The sequence below is a fragment of the Phyllostomus discolor genome, chromosome 12 (genome assembly GCF_004126475.2).
Source record: "Phyllostomus discolor isolate MPI-MPIP mPhyDis1 chromosome 12, mPhyDis1.pri.v3, whole genome shotgun sequence".
Taxonomy (NCBI): domain Eukaryota; kingdom Metazoa; phylum Chordata; class Mammalia; order Chiroptera; family Phyllostomidae; genus Phyllostomus; species Phyllostomus discolor.
The window spans coordinates 26,111,002-26,133,816 of NC_040914.2; the positions used below are offsets into that span (position 1 = coordinate 26,111,002).

Sequence of the window (22,815 nt, forward strand, 5' to 3'; positions counted from 1 at the left end):
CCCTCAGAGCAGCTCTTGGGTCCTGGCCCCTGAGGGGTGGCAGCAAGAGGGCTGCCTCCTAGGCCAGGGTGGTCGGAAGGTGGTTCCGGCTGGCTGGACGGAGTCGGCTGGTGGGCTGCACCGGGCCAGGGATGTGGAGCCACGGGGGTCAGCTGGTCCAGGGCTCAGGTGCTGGGACAGTCTCCTGGGCCTGCCCGGGGGGTGGGGTCTCTGGGGAGGGGGTAGGTTAGGAGGTGCTTAGCGTGGGCAGGAGGCAGGGAGAGGGGCCTCCACACCAACAGAGCTCATGCCTCCAACCTAGCTTGGCTGGAGCATCCTCTCGTGCCCCAGGGGTTCAGTTCTGTCTCTAAAGTCAATGGAAAAAGGCACTGAAGGCAGTAAAAACGTGTGGTGCTTTACTCTAGCAGAAGGTCTGGGTCCCAGACTTCCCTCAGCATCCGCCTTTGTCACATATCCGTCAGGGTGGGGAAGGGGACAAGAAGGACCCCAGTGGCAGGGTGTGTATGTTGGGCTTGATTGGCATCCTGTCCTGGGCTTCTCGGCTCCAAAAGTCTCGTGTCTCCTGCAGTCATTGCGGAACGTTCTAGCTACCACTTCTCCCCGGGAGCCGTCATTTAAGAGTTCCCTCACCTGTGAGCCGAACACCCAGGATGTAGGGGCCCGCCTGCCCCTGGATGTGGGTGGGGGGGCACCTCTCACTTCTGGTCACTCCTATTTATTACATGTGCCTCCTGTTTTCCTTCCAAGCAGTCTTCGTGCCCCCACGGGTCAGATGGTAGGGCTTGGGCCCTTCGTGGGTGTTGGGGAGGGTCGTGTGGGTGTGTTTCTGACCAGGGTCTCTGTGTCCAGATGGCTGGAGTAGACAGGCGCTAGCCCAGGGAGGGCCTCCCTGCGTGTGGGCCCAGCTGCAGGGCTCCGGTTCCCTCCGGAGTTTGGGGTCTGGGGCTGGGAGGCAGGTGCAGTTGACGGCCAGCAGGGGTCAGCAGAGGCCGGGGCTCGGGCGAGTCTCCCCGGCTGTGGACGCCACACACCAGCTCACACGTGCTCTAGGGTGGCCTCGCCCATGTGTGTTTTCTCAGTGATGCCCAGCTGCAGGTTCTTGTCACAAATCCACTCCGACACGCACCACACCCCTCTCAGCCAGCTTTGGCCTCACGCCTCTCACCAGAAACGCTGGTTTCTCTCCAGGCTTGCTGCGCTCTGCAGAGGACCATCCGTCCCTGGTTGGTCCCTTAGTGTTGCTGCCTGTCCCACGGAGTGGGACTGGCACGCATTTCATGCTTCCAGTCTGCAACTCATCCTTCCTGTGCCGAGGACAAACCACTGCACTGCAGGTCCTGGAATGGACGTCCCCACCCGAGTCAGCACAGCAGCCGGTGGGCTGGCTGCTCAATTCCCCAAACAAAGCTGATGGGGACGCAGCCACACCTGTGGCTACAGAGGCAGCCCTAAGCAGGTGGCAGAGACGGTGTGGCCCCGAGCGCCTGGCACGTGTACTGTCTGGCTCGTGAAGACAGTTTGATACCACCAGGTCCCCAGCCTGAGTGTGTGGCAGGGGACACACACACAAAAACCCTGTCCCCCCCCCCCCCACACACATACACACACCCTTAGAATTCCTACTATGAGAATGTTTTGCCCTTGTCAGGTAGCTGAGCTGGTTAGAGCATCATCCTGATAGGCCAAGGTTGCGGGTTCAAGTGCTGATTGGGACACTTGCCCGAGGTAACTGGTCTCTCACATGGACATTTCTCTTTTCCTTCCTCCGTCTCTATAAACAGTGGGAGAAAAACAACCCTCAGATGAAGATTTAAGAAAATTAAATGGAAAAAGGAGCAAGTAGAAATACATCTTTTAGCAATATGTTTGAAGTAACAGCAGTGTGTTTATATACATATTTTTGTGCAAGTATGTATATGTGCCCCAGCAGGGACGGAGCCGAGGCTGAAGTGCACAGTGGGTAACTCCTCACAGGTGCCCCCAGCTGCTGGGCTGTCGTTCCCACCTCCCAGGAGGACCGCATGGTCTCACTGGCTGAGCTGGTCCTGTGTGGAGGAACACGGGAGTGGGGAAAGGGCCCTGGACAGGGGAGCATGGGTGGGGGACAGAGGCCTCCCATGGGGGAAGGGTCAGAGCACTCTGCAGCCGTTTCCCAGCCTGCTCACCACAGCCCTGCCCTCCTGGTCTGAGCACCTGCCAGGGCCCCACCTCTGACTCCCGTCCTGTGTGGGGCTACAGTTTTTTTTTCAAAAAGCAATTTGTTTTCAGAGAGTCGGAGGGAGACGTCGGTTGGTTGTCCCACTTATCATACAGTCATTGGTTGACTTTGTATGGCTCCTGACAAGGGGTCAAACCTGCAGTCTTGGAATATTGGGATGAGCCTCCAACTGCAATAAACTCAATAAAAAAATCGCACTGTAATAACTTAGAAGGTATGGGTGGAACAGGGGAGAGCAATGGGGAAAACTGGGAAGCCAGTAATTGAACAACAGTAAAAAAAACCACTAATAATTTAATAAAAAAACACCCGAATAATGATTTAAAAAAAACAAGGATAGGTACAGTACCTACAAAAACAACAAATATACAAAAGGTAGGGGCTGAGGGCCAGACCCAGCCAGAGCCCAAGCTGACGCAGCCACAGGAATCCCTCACTGAGCACAGTCCTGGAGCCAGGACAAGAACTGGGTGACACTTGAGTCCCTGGGATCCCAGGTCCTGGTGGGACAAGGTTCTCCTGAAGCAGCAAGGACAAAAGAGCAACAAAGATGACCCAGCCGAGGAATGACCATGGTGGGGATGGTCTCACCCCATCTCAGCTAGGATAGGACAGTCCCTAGGGGAGATGATGCAGGTCCCTGTGGGGAGAGTGGCCTGGTGACCAGCTCCTCACTGATGCTGATAAGGATGCAGACGGCATTCCAATGCTGGTGCAGAAACAGCAGTCAGGGATCCTTAAAGTCCCAAGAGGAGGCTGCAGTGACTGTTACAGCACCAAGTCCCCTAGAAAGCTGTCATGCTGGGAAAGAAAGTTGTCATGAACAAACACAGGTCACTCTCAGAAGTGGCACATTCTCCCCTGGCCCACCACATGCTCAGAGTGTCCCACTCTGAGAGTTCTGAAAACGCAACTGTGCTCCTTGGTCTCAATGCCCCCCACTCCCTGCCTCAGGGTCTCACTCAGCATCAGGAGCTGTGACACACATCAGAGCCCTGGGCACTGTCGCTGCCTGAGGAAGACAAAACAGCAGAGCTACAGGGTCAGGGGTGCCACCCTCACAGACTCCAGCCCACACTCTCCCAAGGGTCCCAGATGTCACCTCCCCAACACCCAGACTTACAGGCAGCCTGAGTGTATCTCTCCCTGCTTCTGTCTGTGGGAAGAAAACATTCTGTGAGAAGTCAGGGGAAAGGCTGGGTCCTGTGTTCCTAAAGGAACCCCACACTCTTGAGGCACAGGGAAGATTTTAGAACTGTGATTGAACACCCAGGGTAGAATCAGGAAGCACAGAGAAAGTGTGTGTTCTGGGACTGGATGTAATACCCCTCTGGATGTCTGTCCGAAGGTTCGGAAGGACCTTCCCCTCTGACTTCTGACAGCTGGGATTAGTCCCCATCACTAGAACCATCAGGTGATAAATGTGTCCCTCACTTTCCCAAGGGCCTCAAAGACTCAGTGCTAGGAAACAGGTCCCAGATGGACAAGCTCCCGTGTGGGGACATGATGTCCATTAATCAGCCAGAATACACTTCCACCTGGGCTTGACCCCCAGGGGGACAGGGAACTCAGCCCCATCCCTTGCCCACCTGAGCACTTCCTCCTCCACAGCACAGCTCCAGTGGCCACAGCTCCAAGGAGACCCAGGGCAGCAGCGATGACCATGATGGTGATGGTGGTCTGAGGAGGGGGGTCTGTGAGGGGAAGGTGAGAGGTCAACCTCAGGCCTGAGTCCTGACCCTGCTCAGGGACACCCTGAGGAGAGGCTCTGTGCCCACGCCCCCTCCTCACCCCATCTCAGCGTCAGGGGCTCAGGCAGCCCCTGGTGCTGCACATGGCACGTGTATCTCTGCTCCTGTCCAGGGGGCACGACCACAGCTGCCCACTTCTGGAAGGTCCCGTCCCCTGCAGGCCTGGTCTCCACAAGCTCCATGTCTTGGGCCAGGTCCTTCCCTTCACGCTGCCAGGTCAGGGTGATGTCCGCAGGATAGAAGCCCAGGGCCCAGCACCTCAGAGTGACCTCATGGTCAGAGATGGGGTGGTGGGTCACGAGTGTTTTTGGAGGGTCTGAGGGGACAGTGAGAAAATTCAGGAACTTTTGCATGGTCATGGGACACTCCAGCAGTGCTCATGTGACCACCCTGGCAGTGGACAGGACAGTGGGGGTGGGGAAGGAAGAGCAACACCCAGACACCAGCCTGGACAGAGGCATCTGGGATAATGTCCTATTTCTTGGAAAGTTCCAGAATCAGGGTGAGAACCTAGGGTAGGAGTATATGGTTCTCTAGGGGGAGACACAGACTCAGGTGGAGGCTGATGACTCAGAAAGGCCGGAATTAGGCCTGCAGAGATGGTCTCAGTGGGAGAACCAGGGAGAGTGTCCTGGTGCACCAGGTGCTGTAGGGTGTGAGGGAACCGCTGTAGGGTGTTTCAGGGAGAGACTGGGTCCCTTCGTGTCCTTTAGAGAAAGCTGGGCCCACTGGTGAGTCACAGAACAAGGACACCTGGGAGACTCTCCCCTCTCCCGAGCAGGAGGAACATTCTGACACTGTCCCATTTTCCTCCTCTCCTTGTAGGAAGCCACCCAAGCCCACAGATCCCCTCTTGGGTGAGGCCCGCGCCCTGGTACCTGCTCTGAGCAGCGTGTCCTTCCCCTTCTCCAGGAGCAGGTAGAGCCGGTCCACGCACGTGTCCTCCAGGAAGACCGTTTGGACGTCTGCGTCAGGGATCCGCACAACGTTGCTCCAGTTGATCCCTGCAGCAGCAATCCACGATCGTTGGTTTGGGTTCAGGGCGACATAGTCGGTGCCGTCGTAGGCGAACTGACTGTACCCACCAAAGAAGCGCCTGTCGGACCCCGCTACGCAGCCAGTCATTTCCTGGAAGGTGTGTGACACTGACCCCGCCCCTATGTCAGCACCGGCCCACTAGCAGCTTCCCGCCAGCCGCCTCCGAGTAAGGCTCTACCCAAAAACTCACAGCAGCCTGTGCGTGGCTGTGGGGGTGATGCCCTGACACAGGCACACGTGGCTCACCGTCCTCGCTCTGGTTGTAGTGGGCGCGCAGTTTGTTCAAGTTCGCTCTGCTCCACTGTTCCTTGTGCTTGATTTCCCACGTCTGCTCCTCCCAAAATTTTGCGCCCTCTTGCTCCACCCACGGCTGCTCCATCCAGGGCACCCTCGGCTCGAGCCTGGGACTCATGGCGTTGCTGTCGAACCGCAAGATCCCCGTGTCGTCCACGTAGATGACGACGATGTACTGGTTCTTCCAGCGGCTCGGTCCAGACATGTAGGTGATGGAATACCTCAGGCTGTGGGAGTCTGGGGACCTAGAGGAGGTGTTTCCTGGGACTGCAGGCGGGCTGGTCCGGGCAGGGGGACCTAAAAGGGGATGGTGGTTGAGAGGAGGGGGTGGGGCCGAGGTGGGAGTCTGGGGTCTGGTTTCAAGCCCAGGGGGTTGCAAACGGGCGGTTCCGAGTCATGCCCCCCCCCCCCCCCGCCCCGCACCGTCCCTTCGTTCCTGCCCCGCAGAGGCTGTTCCTTGCGGACCCTGCACTCACCAGCCCAGGTCTCGGTCAGGGCCCCAAGCAACAGGAGCAGGGGTCCGGGTCCCATGAGATCCCTGAGCGTTGGCGGATGATGAGTTCCTCTAGTGGAGAGTATTTTCAAATTTACCCGCGGTGAACGCTGAGTAGCCGATCTAGACTTCAGACACCCAATGGGAGTGAGAACTGGAGAAGCGTCATTAGTATCCAGATCTGGGGACACGGGGCTTTGTACTGAGCCCTCCTCCTGCAGCCAGAACTCTCCACCCCTCCTTCATGAGAAGGAGGCTGTGTGAATAGGAAGAAGAGATCGTTATGGGCGCTCCTCTAAATGTGTTCCTCATTCCGCTGACTCTTAACTGACCTCTCATCGCACTCAACACGTTTCTATCAGTCCATTGCCTTCTTAGGAAGTGTCCTGCTTTCTGTACCTGATGTCACTTTAACTCGGTGTGATCACTTTAGCCCTGAACCTGTCACCCCCTTTACACTATTAGCACAGTTGTGTTGTGCTGACTGACCACCTACTGGTTCCCAGGAGTGATTTACAGGAAACTCCTACTGATGCTGCTTTAACTTGGTTACAGAGGAATCTTATCTGAGAGATGAACAGGGACATTACTGAGAGGGACATGCAGTAACTTCCAGGGTGGACATAATCGAGAGCTCTCACCTACTAGAAGTAAAATCTGCCCAGCACACTGAACTCACTGCTCTAACTCGGGCTTGTTAACTGGACAAAGATGTAGTAGCCAATAGTTACACTGATATTGTTACAGAAACAAGCCCCCTCCCCAGAGGTCTTTTTTCCTTATGGTTCCTCTTAGGCCACACCCCTACCCCCACCTAGAGAAATTTTGGCTCTCAAGTTCCTGCTCATCTCCCTAGCTAGCCTGCTGTTACTGATAGGCAAAATAACCCTCAGCTTCTGTCCTGCTGCTTTTCCCAGCTCCCCAGCTAGACTTGTGGGGGAGGGGGGAGAGGTGGGCCTGGGGCCTCTCAGCCTACACCTTGTAACGATTTTCGATTTTCGCTTTTCGCTGTGCACTTGGTGTAGCTCATGACTGTGGGATGATGAGGAAGGGGTGAGGCCTCCTCACTTCCTCAGGGCAGCCCCCAAAGAAATGCAAAACTGGTTGCAGAATCATTAGACTCCATAAAGGACCCAAGACAATGGGCAATTATCAGTATTCCAGGGCATTCTAAAGCTACCACCATGGAAGGGAAAAGAAGTCATTTTGCCGACACTGCAGCTGGCTGGGCACTCGGCATTGGACAAATTACCCAGATCCAAGAATGTTCCTTGAATTCTATTAAATCAATAAAAATTTATCTTTTATAGTTTCAATAGATAGCTAAGGAGGGAGAAAAGAGAATATGCAAGAAAATGGGGGAAACTTTGATCCAGACAGAGAGATGTGGGTTGGACTCAATCAGAACCCATCTTACCTGCAGGGGCCCGACTCCCTGCACTTGAACCTGTACATGAGCCACCACACTGGGGTCCTGGGAAGGTGGTTTCATGGGGGGAACAATGTCACTGGAGACCTTCTCCTGCTGTAGCTCATGAGGAGGACAGCAGATGTCCTATCTGTCCAAAGTGCAGCCCAGGGAACCCACTCCCTGGATCCCAAGGACATTTCCTACTCCTGTGGGTACACATGAGGTATGGCATTTGCATTTCATACAAATGCCACTGTGTCAGGGACAGAAATGTGCATGAGTGATGACTTCCTCACTGGGTTGAGTCATTGCTTTATGGGAAAATCACTGGCAATTCTTATAAGAAACTAACCCCCCATTCGGGAATTCCCTCTGAGTGACATCATGACTGAGGACTCATTTCACTGGGCAAGTCACAAGATCCATGTGGAGCCTCTGGCCCCTTTTGCAGCACTTTCACTGTGCCCCTCACCCCCGCCCTCTGGACTAGGGGACACACCAATGGGACATCAAAATTCAACTGGACAGAACTTCAGAAGCCTTCACTCTGCCCTGGACAGAAGCTCTCCCTAGAGTGCAACTCAACCCGAGAGCCACACCCTTTGGTGAACATGAACCTTCTCCTTCGGGATTGGTCTCTGGCTGCCCTGTGCATCTGGATGAAGAGGCACATGGACCAATTTTCCTGAAAGGAGACCTTCTACATCGCTGTCAGGGGCTTATTAACCAGCTTAAAAAACATATAAATAAGCCCTGGCTGGTGTAGCTCAGTGGATTGAGAACTGGCTGTGAATGAAAGTATCACTGGTTCTATTCCCAGTTAGGGCACATGCCTGGGTTGCAGGCCAGGTCCCCAGTAGGGGGTGCATAAGAGGCAACCACACATTGATGTTTCTCTCCTTCTCTTCTCCTCTGAAATCTTTAAAAAAAGAAGAAGGTCATTCATTACAAAAAGACTGTTTACCTAAAATGGGTCCTGTAGAGGGAGCGCTGTTCCAGAATCAGGAAAGGGTGGGAAGCAACACAAAAGGACAGTGAGGCCTGAGCTCCATAAATGAACAGACCTGACAAACTGTGGAAACTCAGGCCCAGACCCAGCAGTGGGACCTGCCTGCACCCGAACTCCACAGGCCTGTTGTCAGAGCTGATGCAGACACAGTCGGAAGTAGTTACAAAACTGTGGCCCCTGGAATTGGTGCAGGAGCCCAGGCCAGACAGTCATGGGACTCATGTGGTCCCCCTGGATTTTGGAAAATCTTGGATAAAAAAATTTTGCCTGGGAAAAAATACAACCGAAGAGTTAGGGGGTGTGGGAGGTCCCTTCCTAGACTCCAGTCTACACTCTCCTGAGGGTCACAGATGTCACCTTCACAACACCCAGACTTACAGGCAGCCCGAGTTGCCTGTGGGAACACACAGGAAAGGATCCCCATAGTTCTGAAGCATAGAGAGGTTCTGAGAACTCTGACTGAACACTAGGGTAGGATCAGGAAACACGGGAAAAGTACGTGTGTGGGGACTGGACCAACTGCCTGTGTGGACGTCTATCCTCAGCAGGGACCTTCCCCTCTGACCTGTGACAGCTGGGAACCAGTCCCCATCGCTAGAACCATCAGGTGATTAATGTGTCCTGCAGTTTCCCACGGGCCTCACTAAAGAGTCAGTGCTAGGAAATAGGCCCCAGATGGACAAGCACTTGTGTGGGGATAGGATGCCCATTAAGGAGGCAGAGCACACTTCCACATGGGCTTGACCCCCAGGGGGACAGGGAACTCAGCCCCATCCCTTGCCCACCTGAGCACTTCCTCCTCCACAGCACAGCTCCAGTGGCCACAGCTCCAAGAAGACCCAGGGCAGCAGTGATGCCCACAATGATGATGGTGGTGTGAGGAGGGGGGTCTGCAAGGGGAAGGTGAGAGGTCAACCTCAGGCCTGAGTCCTGAACCTGCTCAGGGTCGCCCTGAGGAGAGTCTCCAGGCCTCTAAGGGGAGACACAGACTCAGGCAGAGCCTGATGACTCAGAAGACCCTGAGTCAGGTCTCCAGAGAGGGTCTCAGCCTGAGAATCAGGGAGAGGGTCCTGGTGCAGCAGGTGCTGCAGGGTGTGAGGGAACCGCTGTGGGGTGTTTCAGGGAGAGGCTGGGTCCCTTATTGTCCTTTGGAGAAAGCTGGGCCCGCAGGTGAGTCACAAAATGAGGAAACCTGGGGGACTCTTCCTTCTCCCAAGCATGAGCTGGATCTGACACTGCCCCAGTTCCCTCCTCTCCTTGTAGGAAGCCGCTCCAGCCCACAGATCCCCTCTTCGCGGAGGCCCGCGCCCTGGGGGCAGTCCCCTTCGGTTCCTGCTCGGAGCAGCGTCTCCTTCCCCATTTCCAGGAGCAGGTGGAGCCGGCGCACGCAAGTGTCCTTCAGGTAGACCCTCCTGACGTCGGCGTCAGGGACCTGCATCAACTTGCGCCAGGTGACCTGGGCTGCCGTGTGGGCCGCGGTCTAGGAGAGCGGGTCCCCCGATCAGGGCCATCTAGACGGTGCGTCGTAGGAGAACTGAATTGTTTCCACGGAGGAACCTCTGTTGTACCCCACGCTACAGCCACTCATTTCCTCGTGGGTTGGGACACTGACTCCGCCCCGAGGACAGGTCGGCCCCTTGCTAGACCCGCGATTATTAAAACGTAACCTGGAATGAAACGGGGTCAAGTCCCCTCGGGGTCCTATCCAGATGGGCGCAGGGCGGGTCTCGCAACCTTGGGGTGAAGCTCGAATCACAGATTCGGGGCGACCCCCGCCCGTCCGTGGTGATGTGCATGGTGCCGAGACCGGGTGCGGGTGGCTCACGGTCCTCGCTGTAGTTGTAGTGCGTGTGCAGCTTGTTGAGGCTCACTGGCTTGGTCTGTTTGCTGGGCTTGATTTCCCGTATCTGCTTGTCCTCAAAATCTGGACCCTCCTGCTTCTGTCATAGAGGCTCCATCCACGGTACCCGCGGCTCCAGCCTGGGCCTCGCGGCGTCGCTGTTGAGCCGCAAGATCCCGGCGTCGTCCACGTAACCGCCGACGACGGTGCACCGGTTCTTCAAATGCAGGTCGGCCTGGACACGGAGGTGCTGAACATTCTCAGGTTGTGAGGGCCTGGGGGTGGAGAGGGGGAGCGGCGAGAGCCCGCGGTCAGGCGGACTGGAACTGATCGAAGTGGGAACAGCAAAGGGGGCGGGGCCGAGGAGAGAGTTTGGGGTTGGGATTGGGCTGCGGTTGCTGCCGACGCGCCTTTCCTGGGTCCTGCGCCCCCGCCGGGTCCCCTAGCTCCTGCCCCGCACAGGCCGTTCCCTCCCGACCCCGCACTCAGCGGCCCAGGTCTCTGTCAGGCCCAGGGCCCCCAAGAGCAGCAGGAGCAGGTGTCGGGGACCCTGTCCAACCTTAGGGTTGGGGGAGGAATAGGTGGGTAACTCGAGTCCATGATGATGCTGATTGGTTTTTCTAGAGTTCTGACCTCCAATCATAATGAGACAGGAGGTTGTGTCCTAAGTATGCTGGCAAGGACCCGTCAGAGGTTGTGAGAAAGGAAAATGAAACCCCAGGGAGAAGGGAAAGCCCGGAACCGAAGGGGACTGTCCCCAACACTGAGGGTCCCCGCCTCAAACTCAGGCCTCAGACCTTGGAATCAGGCCTGGTGACCCGGGATTCGGTCCCAAGTCTTTCTCTTGCATGGGGAATTTTGTCCCGCTGTCTCTTTGAGTCCTGGCCCCCGGGCTGTTTATTCAGCGACTCTCAAACATTTTGGTCTCAGAATATCTACACAGTCTCACATAATAGCGACTACCCCCAAATCATTTTGTTTGTGTGGGTTACTGCTACCAATATTTACCATACAAGGAATAAAAGTTGAAAAATTCTTAAATTCATTTAGAATAATCATAGTAGCCTATGACATGTTAATGGAAATGTTTTTTTTTTAATGAAAAATAACTATTTCCCAAACAAACAAGGTAGTGAGAAGAGTGGATCTGCTTACATTTTATATTTTTGTAAGTTGCAGTTTTTGTCTGTAAAATTAAAAGTCCGCTAGATTTTCATATTTGTTCTGCATTCAATTTATTTTTAGTTGCAGTATATGAAGAAATATACAGCCTCACACAAATATGGAGGAGGAACATTTTAAAAAACGATTTTATTTTTAGAGAGAGGGCAACATTAATGTGTGGTTGCCTCTGGCACGCCCCCTAGTGGGAACCTGGCCTGCAACCCAGGCAAGTGTCCCAGACTGGGAATCCAATGTCCCTTTGGTTCTCTGGATGGTACTCAATCCACGGAGCAACACCAGCTAAGGCAGGAGCATTTAAAACATATATATTTTATTTATTCTTTAGAGGGAGGGGAAGGGAAGGAGAGAGGGAGATAAACTTTAATGTGTGGTTGCCTCTTGCACGCCCCCTACTGGGGACCTGGTCTGCAACCCAGGAAAGTGTCCGAGACTGGGAATCCAATGGCTATCCTTGGGTTTGCAGGCCAGCCCTAAGTCCACTGAGCCACACCAGCCAGGACAAAGTGTTTTTAATTCTTTTAAAAAATTTTTATTTATTTTTAGAGAGGGAAGGGAGGGAGAGAGAGAAACATCAATGTGCGGTTGCTGGGGGCCATGGCCTGCAACCCAGGCATGTGCCCGGACTGGCAATCGAACCTGCAATGCTTTCGTTTGCAGCCCGCACTCAATCCGCTGAGCCACACCAGCCAGGGCTAATTCTTTTATTTATTTATTTATTTATTTATATTTAAAAAATATATTTTATTGATTATGCTATTACAGTCGTCCCATTTCCCCCTTCCCTCCACCCTGTACCCCCTCTCCCACCCACGTTCCCCCCTTTAGTTCATGTCCTTGTGTCATACTTGTGAGTTCTTTAGCTTCTACATTTCCTGTACTATTCTTGCCCTCCCCCTATCTATTTTTAACCTACATTCTATGCTTATTCTCTATACCCCCCCCCCCCCCACTGCTAGCCCTCCATTTCTGTGGTTCTGTTCCTGTTCTAGTTGTTTACTTAGTTTCTTTTGGTTTTGCTTTAGGTGTGGTTGTTAATAATTGTGAGTTTGCTGTCCTTTTACTATACATGTCTTTTCTTTATCTTCTTTTCTTAGATAAGTCCCTTTAGCATTTCATAAAATAAGGGCTTGGTGATGATGAATGCCTTTAACTTGACCTTATCTGAAAAGCACTTTATCTGCCCTTCCATTCTAAATGAGAGCTTTGCTGGATGGAGCAGTCTGGGATGTAGGTCCTTGTCTTTCATGACTTGGAATATTTCTTTCCAGCCCCTTCTTGCCTGTAAGGTCTCTTTGGAGAAATCAGCTGACAGTCTGATGGGAACTCCTTTGTAGGTTATTGTCCCCTTATCTCTTGCTGCTTCTAGGATTCTCTCCTTCGTTTTTACCTTGGCTAATGTAATTATGATGTGCCTTGGTGTGTTTCTTCTTGGGTCCAACTTCTTTGGGGCTCTCTGAGCTTCTTGGATTTCTTGGAAGACTGTTCCCTTTGCCAGTTTGGGGAAGTTCTCCTTTATTATTTGTCCAAATAACTTTTCCACTTGTTGCTCCTCCCCTTCTGGTACCCCTATAATTCGGATGTTGGAACGTTTAAAGGTGTCCTGGATGCTCTTAACCTTTTCTTCGATTTTTTGAATTCTTATTTCATCATGCTTTCCTGCTTGGTTGATTCTATCTTCCTTCTGGTCCACTGTATTGTTTTGAGACTCAGACTCCTTCCTTTCACTATTGGCTCTCCTCTGTATATCTTCCTGCATCTCTTTTATGGTAACCTGCATCCTTTCATCTAAATTGCACCCAAAGTCCAATTCCGTGAGCTTTCTGATTACCAGTGTTTTGAACTGTGCATCTGATAGACTGGCTATTTCTTGGTCGCTCAAAAGGATGAGTCCTGGGGGACTGATCTGTTCTGCTAGAAACATGTCTTATGTCTTTCCCTATCTCTCCTATTATTATTTTCTTTTCCGGTCTGGTCGCTCTTGTTATGGTGGGGGGGTGAGGGGCGGAGCCTTAGGTGTTCACCAGGGCTGGGTGCCCCAGTTGCTAGACTGTGACGTTATATGTGGGGGCGGGGGTGGGAGTGGGGACGGGAGGGAACAATGGCAACAGTTCCGTTCTCCTGGACTCAGACACTTCCCTGGTCTCCTGGGCTGCGAGCTCTGCCCTGGTCCATAATCGCTGCCCCACCGATTCCCCCAGCCGCTGCTTGTGTACTCAGGGATCACCGCTGCGTTCTTGTGCCCCAGATGGCTGTCGTGCTGATTTTGCGCCAAATTTCCCCCGACCTCCATGCGCTGCCGACCCATGCCAGCCCCACGCCTGCTCGGATGGGCGGGCTCGTCATCCCCTACCAGTCTGGATGTACGGGTGTACTTCAACTTCTTGGCTGTCCGACTTCCATTAAGATAAATCCTCTGACAGTTCTGAGTGATATTATGACTGTAAATTATCATTGTTCCATTCTTGGTTGTGCGAGGAGGTACGGTGCGTCCACCTATTCCTCCATCTTGCTGGAAGTCATCATTAATTCTTTTATTTATGCGAGTGTGTTAAAAGTGTAACTCTGGAAAGCAATAGCGATATCCATATGCAATATAATACCATATGACCAAAACAATGCTCAAATTCCTTTATCATACAAAAAAACAAACAAGCACCTAAATATAAATAAATAATTGTATTAAAAATTAAAATGAACATTTATTTCCTAAATGTTTGGGCCAAAAATGTTGGTGCATGTTATACATGGCAAAATACTGTAATTATCAGCTGATTCTCTGGAATGTATTTTTTATTTAAATTCTCACTAGAGGACATTTTTTTCCCTTGATTTCAGAGAGAGAGAGAAGAAGCGAGTGACAGAGAAAGACTGATATTGGAGAGAAACGTCGCTCAGTTGCCTCCCAAGGTGCCCTGACCTGCGGTTGCTACTCCATCCTTGGTAAGTGTCCTGACGGGGATCTGCACGCACAGCCTGTTGACATAGGGGATGACACTCCAATGAAGCGACTAAGCCGGGAGGATACTGCGTTGTTTTTTTTTGTTTGTTTGTTTTTAATGGAAGGTGACTGGTAGAGCTAAGTGGGATGGGTATTGTCCCACAAACTGAAAAGGCTCCAGTTCAGTTCCCGGTGAGGGCACAGGCCTGGGTTTCGGGCCTCGTCCCGATTGGCGGCATGCCTGAGGCAACCTATCTTGATGTTTATCTTGCACATCCATGTTTCTCTCCTTCTCTTTCTCCCTGGCTTCCCTGCTCTTTAAAAATAAATAAATACAATCTGAAAAAAAAAAAAAGAAATGATAAGAACTATTAGCATTTCACCCACATGTGGGACATAAAACTGAAACTCATGGACACAGACAGCAGTGTGCTGGTTCCCAGAGGGGAGGGGGTTGGGGGAGGAGGGACCTCATACCTGGTGAGGGAAGATGGTTTGACTCTGGGTGGTGGGCACACAGTGCAATGTACAGATCCTGTATTGTAGAAATGTGCACCTGAAACCTACATGATCCTCTTAACCAATGCACCCCAATACATTTAATAAAAAGATACATCCCTATCATTTAATGTAAATACCCAAATAACTTGATTTTTAAATAGTTAGAAAAGGCACAAACAATATCTACAAAGACAAAGAAACCACAGGTACTCAAAAGATGGGGGCTGCAGGACAGACCCAGGCCTGAGCCCAGGCTGACGCGGCCCCATGAGGCACTCACTGAGCACAGTCCTGGAGCTACCACAAGGCTCAGGTGATGCTGAAGTCCCAGGATCTCAGGTCCTGGTGGGACAAGGTTCTCCTTGGACAAAATAGCAACACAGATAATCCAGATGAGGAATGACCAGGATGGGGTGGCCTCACCCCAACTTGCCTATGACACAACAGTCCCCAGGGGAGAGGACACAGGTCCCTGTGGGGAGGGTGGCCTGGTGACCCACTCCTCACTGGTGCTGATAAGGATGCAGACAGGTTCTGATGCTGGTTGCAGAAACAGCAGTCAGGGATCCTTAAAGTCTCAAGGGGAGGCTGCAATGATGGATTTACACCAACTTCCGTGGAAAGCATCTCTGATATGCTAGGAAAGAAAGTTGTCAACAACAAACTCAGGTCAGTCTCACAAGTGTCACATTCTCCCACAGCCACCCCGTGCTCCCAATGTCCCACTCTGAGAATCCCCAAAACCTGTCATGCCCTTGGTCCCAAATGCCCCCGCCTTCTGCACTCAGTCCACACTCCCCTAAGGGTCCCACATCACCTGCCCAACACTCAGACTTACAGGCAGCCTGAGTGTAGCTCTCCCTGCCTCTGCCTGTGGGAAGGAAATGTTCTGTGAGAAGTCAGGGGGAAGGCTGGGCCCCGTGCCCCTAAAGGAGCCCCATACTCATGAAGCACAGGGAAGTTTCCAGAACTGTGACTGAACACCCAGGGTAGGATCAGGAAATATGGGGAAAGTATATATGTGGGAACTGGACCAAATGCCTGTCTGGACATCTGTCCTCAGCAGGGACCTTCCCCTCTGATCTGTGACAGCTGGGAATCAGTCCCTATCACTAGAATCATCGGTGATAAATGTGTCCCAAACTTTCCCATGGCCTCACTAAAGAGTCAGTGTTAGGAGGGGGACTTCTGGCAAGATGGAGGAATAGGTGGATGCACCGTGCCTCCTCGCACAACCAAGATTAGAACAACAATGATTTGCAGACAGAATATCACTCAGAACTGACAGAGGATTTATCTGAATGGAAGTTGGACAGCCAAGAAGTTGAAGTGGACCCAAACATCCAGGCTGGTAGGAGATGACGAGCCGAGCGGGCACGGGGCTGGCGCGGGTCGGCGGCGTGCGGAGGTTGGGGAAAATTTGGCTTGAAATTGGCGCGACAGCCATCCGGGGAGCAAGAACGCAGCGGTGATCCCTGAGTACGCAAGCTGAGATAGGCGGACCCAGTGGGGCAGCGATTGTGGAACAGGGCAGAACTTGCGGCCCAGGATACCAAGCAAGGAAGGGTCTGAGCCCAGGAGAACGGAACTACCGCCATTGTTCCCTCCCACCCCCGCCCCCACATATAACGTCACAATCTAGCAACTGGGGCGCCCAGCCCCGGTGAACACCCAAGGCTCCACCCCTCACCCCCCCGCCCCCCACTGTAACAAGAGCGACCAGACCAAAAAAAAAAAAAAAAAAAGAAAAAGAAAAGGAGGAGAGACAGGGAAAGACGTAAGATATGTTTCCAGCAGAACAGATCAGTCCCCCAGGACTCATCCTTTTGAGCGACCAAGAAATAGCCAATCTATCAGATGCACAGTTCAAACACACTGGTAATCAGAAAGCTCACGGAATTGGTGGACTTTGGGTGCAATTTAGATGAAAGGATGCAGGTTACCATAAAAAGAGATGCAGGAAGATATACAGAGGAGAGCCAATAGTGAAAGGAAGGAATCTGAGTCTCAAAACAATACAGTGGACCAGAAGGAAGATAGAATCAACCAAGCAGGAAAGCATGATGAAATAAGAATTCAAAAAATCGAAGAAAAGGTTAAGAGCATCCAGGACACCTTTAAACGTTCCAACATCCGAATTATAGGGGTACCAGAAGGGGAAGGAGAAAAGCAACAGATTGAGCACGTATTTGGACAAATAATAAAGGAGAACTTCCCCAAACTGGCAAAGGGAACAGTCTTCCAAGAAATCCGAGAAGCTCAGAGAGCCCCAAAGAAGTTGGACCCAAGAAGAAACACACCAAGGCACATCATAATTACATTAGCCAAGGTAAAAACGAAGGAGAGAATCCTAGAAGCAGCAAGAGATAAGGGGACAATAACCTACAAAGGAGTTCCCATCAGACTGTCAGCTGATTTCTCCAAAGAGACCTTACAGGCAAGAAGGGGCTGGAAAGAAATATTCCAAGTCATGAAAGACAAGGACCTACATCCCAGACTGCTCCATCCAGCAAAGCTCTCATTTAGAATGGAAGGGCAGATAAAGTGCTTTTCAGATAAGGTCAAGTTAAAGGCATTCATCATCACCAAGCCCTTATTTTATGAAATGCTAAAGGGACTTATCTAAGAAAAGAAGATAAAGAAAAGACATGTATAGTAAAAGGACAGCAAACTCACAATTGTTAACAACCACACCTAAAGCAAAACCAAAAGAAACTAAGTAAACAACTAGAACAGGAACAGAACCACAGAAACGGAGGGCACATGGAGGGCTAGCAGCAGCGGGGTGGGAGGAGGAGAGAGGGGGAAAAGGTATAGAGAATAAGTAGCATAGAATGTAGACTGAAAATAGATAGGGGAGGGCAAGAATAGTACAGGAAATGTAGAAGCTAAAGAACTCATAAGTATGACACAAGGACATGAACTAAAGGGGGGGAATGTGGGTGGGAGAGGGGGTACAGGGTGGAGGGGAGAGAAGGGGGGAAATGGGACAACTGTAATAGCATAATCAATAAAATACATTAAAAAGAAAAGAGTCAGTGTTAGGAAACAGGACCCCAGATGGACAAGCACCTGTGTGGGGATATAATGCCCATTAAGGAGGCAGAGCACACTTCCAGCTGGGCTTGACCCCCAGAGGGACAGGAAACTCAGCCCCACCCCTTGCCCACCTGAGCACTTCCTCCTCCACAGCACAGCTCCAGTGACCACAGCTCCAAGGAGACCCAGGGCAACAGTGATGCCCACAATGGTGATGGTGGTCTGAGGAGGGGGGTCTGCAAGGGGAGGGTGAGAGGTCAGCCTCAGGCCTGAGTCCTGACCCTGCTCAGGGACACCCTGAGGGGAGGCTCTGTGCCCACATCCCCTCCTCACCCCATCTCACGGTCAGGGGCTCAGGCAGCCCCTGGTGCTGCACATGGCATGTGTATCTCTGCTCCTCTCCAGGGGGCATGACCACAGCTGCCCACTTTTGGAAGGTCCCGTCCCCTGCAGGCCTGGTCTCCACCAGCTCCATGTCCTGGGTCACGTTCTTCCTGTCACGCTGCCAGGTCAGGGTGATGTCAGCAGGGTAGAAGCCCAGGGCCCAGCACTTCAGGGTGACCTCATGGTCAGAGATGGTGTGGTGGGTCACGTGTGTCTTTGGAGGGTCTGTGGGAAGGGTGAGAAAATTCAGGAACTCTGCATGGTCATGGGACAGTCCAGCATGGTACCACCCTGACACCAGCCTAGACAGAGACATTTGAGATAATCTCCTATTTCCTGGAAAGTTCTAGAATCAGACAGAGAACCTAAAATAGGAGTGTCCAGGTCTCTAAGTTGAGAATCATACTCAGGTGGAGGTGCAATGACCAACAAAAGCTGGAGTCAAGCTTCCAGAGAGGATCTCAGCCCCAGAACCAGGGAGAGCTCCTGGTGCACCAGGTGCTGCAGGGGTGTCAAACTCATTTTCACGGGGGTCACATCAGCCTCTCAGTTGCCTTCAAAGGGCGGAATGTAATTTCAACTCTCTAACAGTTAAAGAGTCGTTACATTTACACAGTCCTAAAATGAGGAAGCCTGAGGGGACTCTTCTCTCTCCTGACCAGGACGAGGATTCTGATACTGATCCATTTTCCTCCTCTCCTTGTAGGAAAGTTTCCCCGGCCGACGGATTCCCTCTTTGGGGAGGCCAGCGCCCTGGTACCTGCTCGGAGAAGCTTCTCCTTCCCCTTCTCCAGGAGCAGCTGGAGCCGGCGCACGCAAGTGTCCTGCAGGAAGTATCTTCTGACATCCGCATCAGGGACCAGCACCAACTCACGCAAGGTGACCTGGGGCGCCGTGGTCCAGGAGCGCATGTCCTGGTTCAGGGTGATGCACTCGATGCCGTCGTAGGCGAACTGACTGAACCCTCGGAGTAAGTTACCCTGGGACCCCACTACACAGCCAGTCATTTCCTGGAAGGTGTGAGACACTGACACCGCCCAAGGTCAGTCCCACCCACTTAGTCCCGCCCCGCCCCACCCCGCAGCAGCCTCAGGGTAACTGGGACCCCGGGACTCCTGCGATCCCAGCCCATCTGTGAGGATGGGGTTCGTCCGCGAGCCCCGGGCGCCGCGTGGCTCACCGTCCTCGCTCTGGTTGTAGTGGGCGCGCAGCTTGTTCAGGTTCGCTCTGCTCCGCTGTTCGTTGTGCTTCATCTCCCGCATCTGCTCCTCCCAAAATTTTGCGCCCTCCTGCTCCACCCACGGCTGCTCCATCCACTGCACCCTCGGCTCCAGCCTCTGCCTCTCGCTGTCGAACTGCAAGACCTCCGTGTCGTCCAGGTAGATGATGACGACGTACTGGTTCTTCCCGTGGCCCGGTCCGGACGTGGAGGTGCAGAAATATCCCAGGGTGTGGGGGCCTGGGGGCGGGGAGGACGCAGGTCCCGGGTTCGCGGTGGGGCCGGTGAGGGCTGGGCGCCTGGGGAACTGAAACTTGGGCGGTGGTTGAGAGGATTGGGCAGGAAATGGGGAGGAGCGTGGGCGAGGCGGGAGTCCAGGGTCTGGGGCCGGGGGCCTGGGGCCTGGGCCCGCGGTGCTGCAGACGCACCATCCCCGCATCCTGCGCCTCCGGGATCCCCTCGCTCCTGCCCCGCAGAGGCCGTTCCCTCCCAACCCCGCACTCACGGGTCCAGTTCTGGGTCAGCGCCAGGGTTCCGGACAGCAGCAGGAGAAGGAGGGCTCCGGGCCCCATGACGCAGATCAACGGTCTGGAAGGGTCCTGGTCATCGGACCCGCTCTGGCGCTGATTGGCTTGTCTGGGTTTGGACATCCAATGGGAGTGAGAACTCGGGCTGCTCCGGGGAGGGTCCACGCCGGGCTTGGTTCTGCGCTTTGGGTAAACAAGGAGAAGTGCCTCCAGCTGCAGGTCCCCTGGGCGGTCTGCTGTAGCGGGGTTGCGTAAACAGAATAAAGATAAGTTAAAGGCCCCTCTTTAACTATTTTTATTTTTATTTTTTTTACTAATTCCGTTGACTGTTCACTGACCTCTCATCCCACTCAACACGTTTGTGTTGTCCATTTGGCTTCTTAGGAAGTGTCCCGCTCTCTGCACCTGATACCACTTTAACTCGGTGTGATCACCTTAACCCTGCACGTGTTACCCTCTTTGCAGCATGAAGACAGTTGTGTTGTGCTGACTGACCAGGTACTGGTTTCTAGGAGTGATGTACAGGAATCTCCTATTAATACTGCTGCTTTAACTTGGTTACAGAGGGATCTTATCTGAGAGATGAGCAGGGACATTACTGAGAGGGACATGCAGTAACTTCCCTGGTGGACATAATTGAGAGCTCTCACTGACTGGAAATGAAATCTGCCCAGCATGCTGAACTCACTGCTCTAACTCAGGCTTGTCACCTGGACGAAGATCCAGTAGCCAAGGTTTACCCTGAGAGTCGTGTGCACCTGGTGTATATGTGACTGTGGATGATGGGGAAGTGGGGAGGCCTCCTCACTTCCTCAGGGCAGCCCACAAACAAATGGAAAACTGGTTGTAGAATTATTAGGCGCCACACAGGACCCAAAACAATGGGCCATTGTCAAAATTCTGGGGCATTCCACTGCCACCATGGAAGGGAAAGGAAGTCATTTTGCTGATACTGTAGCTGGGCAGGTGACTTTGCACAGACAAATGCAGGCCCAAAAATGTTCCCTGAATTCTATTAAGTCAATAAGGAATTATCTTTTACAGTTTCAATAGATAGCTAAGGAGAGAGAAAGGAGAATATGCAACAAAAAGAGGGAAACGTTGACCCAGAGAAATGTGGGTTGGACCCAGTCACAACCTATCTTACCTGTAGGGGCCTGACTCCCTGCACTTGAACCTGTACATGAGCCACCACACTGGGGTCCTGGGAAGGTGGTTTCATGGGGGGAACAATGTCACTGGAGACCTTCTGCTGTAGCTCATGAGGAGGACAGCAGATGTCCTATCTGTCCAAAGTACAGCCCGGGAACCCACTCCCTGGGTCCCAAAGACATTTCCCACTCCTGTGGGTCCACGTGATGTTTGGTATTTCATCCATATTGCCACCGTGTCAGGGACACAAATGTACATGAGTGATGACTTGTATGTTTTCTCACTGGGTTGAGGTGTTGCCTTGCAGGAGAGTGGCAGCCTTAACAATTGGCAATTCTTGTTAGAAACAATAACTTTCATTGGGGAACTCCCTCTGAGTTACATCATGACTGAGGACTCATTTCACTGGGCAAGTCACAAAATCTGCCTGCAAACCTTTGGCCCCTTCTGCAGCACTTTCATGGTGCCCCTCACCCCCACCCTCTGGACTGGGGGACACACCAATGGGACATCAAAATTCAACTGGACAGAACTTCAGAAGCTTTTACTCTGCCCTGGACAGAAGCTCTCCCTAGAGGTCACCTCAGCCTGAGAGTCATGCCCTTTGGGGAACAGGAACTTTCTCTTTCAGGATTGGTCTCTGGCCTCCTTGTGCATCTGGATGAAGAGGCACAGAGAACAATTTTGCTGAAAGGAGACCTTCTACACCACTGTCAGGGGATTATTAACCAGCTTAAAAACACTGATAAATTATTAACCAATTCATTTCACGCTGTCCTCCCAGGAGACACAGATTTCAAAGATCATGGCTTACAACCTGGAGATTCGGTCTGTTGGAAGAGACATCAAATAAAGAACTCTCTCCAGCCTCATTGGAGGGACCTTACTGGGTACTACTAACTAACCCACGTGCAGCCCAACTCAAAGGAGTTAACTCCTGGGTTCACATTTCTCATTTTAAAAAGGCGCCTAACAGTGCATGGAGATCTGCCCCTTCCCTGACACTCGCCTCCACCTATCCTGGAGATCAAGGACTTTTCAAGGGCAAGAAGCCACCGACCAGGCAAGCAGACAGCTGTCCCAGCACAGCAATGGGGCCTGTAGGCTCACAAATTGATGCTGCTGTTGACGGAATGCACATAAGATGAATTTGTATTGTTATTATCCTCCTCATGGCTTCCTCATGGAAACAGTGCCGTCTATCCAGACCCGCTTCCTTCTTAGACACGGAAAACTTAATTTGGGTACCTGCTCATCTTTTCCACCTACTAGACAATGGTATTGTAATTATTCATTATGATAATGAAGTTAATGCTTTGTTGCCCACACATTGGGCTTCTCCTTCTATCATTATAAGCTTTGGTACATTTTTCCTGGATATGTCTTTCATCAAGGACCCATCTAGGGGAAATTCCTCCAAGAACACGTCCCTGATAATTCCCCTGCTGGAATCACATATGGACCCACCTAGGTGAGTGTTGTGTAGCTACAGCAATGGACAATGAAGAGCTAACAGAAACACCTGCATGTGGTGGGAAAGGCTGGCAGTGACCAACTCTCTCTGTCACAGTGTGTCTGGTCCTTGGACTCACTAGCCTTGTGCCTGTGGCTGCATGTCTATGAAACAAGAAAAAAATCAATGGCTCCCCATTTCAAAAATTATTGTTATGACTTGTTGGGCAGCTATATCTGTAAATACCCCCACTCTCCTGAGTCCTGGACACTTGTGGGAAGCTTTATGGAACACTCAAACTCTAGTTCATTTTGGGGTTACCTCTATCCATTTAACTGTGGGTGGGAAACTCAACAGTTCTGG

The 22,815-nt window shown here is 52.3% G+C and overlaps 1 protein-coding gene across 4 annotated transcripts; it reads right to left on the reverse strand.

The window, feature by feature from the left end:
* Nucleotides 1–3,175: 3,175 nt before the first annotated feature.
* Nucleotides 3,176–19,990, reverse strand: LOC114510923 (patr class I histocompatibility antigen, A-2 alpha chain-like). 4 transcript variants are annotated; one of them, XM_036013346.1, is made up of 7 exons: nucleotides 19,826–19,990; nucleotides 19,282–19,560; nucleotides 18,862–19,128; nucleotides 18,051–18,326; nucleotides 17,849–17,953; nucleotides 15,517–15,549; nucleotides 3,176–3,230 (listed from the first exon to the last, which is right to left on the reverse strand). In XM_036013346.1, exons 1-7 carry the CDS (start codon nucleotides 19,968–19,970, stop codon nucleotides 3,187–3,189), a joined length of 1,149 nt encoding a protein of 382 aa, XP_035869239.1. In that variant the 5' UTR covers nucleotides 19,971–19,990; the 3' UTR covers nucleotides 3,176–3,186. The 4 variants fall into 4 exon arrangements, with proteins under 4 accessions (XP_035869239.1, XP_035869238.1, XP_035869236.1 ...); XM_036013344.1 differs by lacking the exon at nucleotides 3,176–3,230 and adding an exon at nucleotides 14,671–15,305 and having other exon boundaries at nucleotides 19,826–19,987; XM_036013345.1 differs by lacking the exons at nucleotides 3,176–3,230; nucleotides 15,517–15,549; nucleotides 17,849–17,953; ... (2 more) ...; nucleotides 19,282–19,560; nucleotides 19,826–19,990 and adding exons at nucleotides 3,665–3,912; nucleotides 4,010–4,285; nucleotides 4,848–5,114; nucleotides 5,254–5,598; nucleotides 5,933–6,164.
* Nucleotides 19,991–22,815: the final 2,825 nt, after the last annotated feature.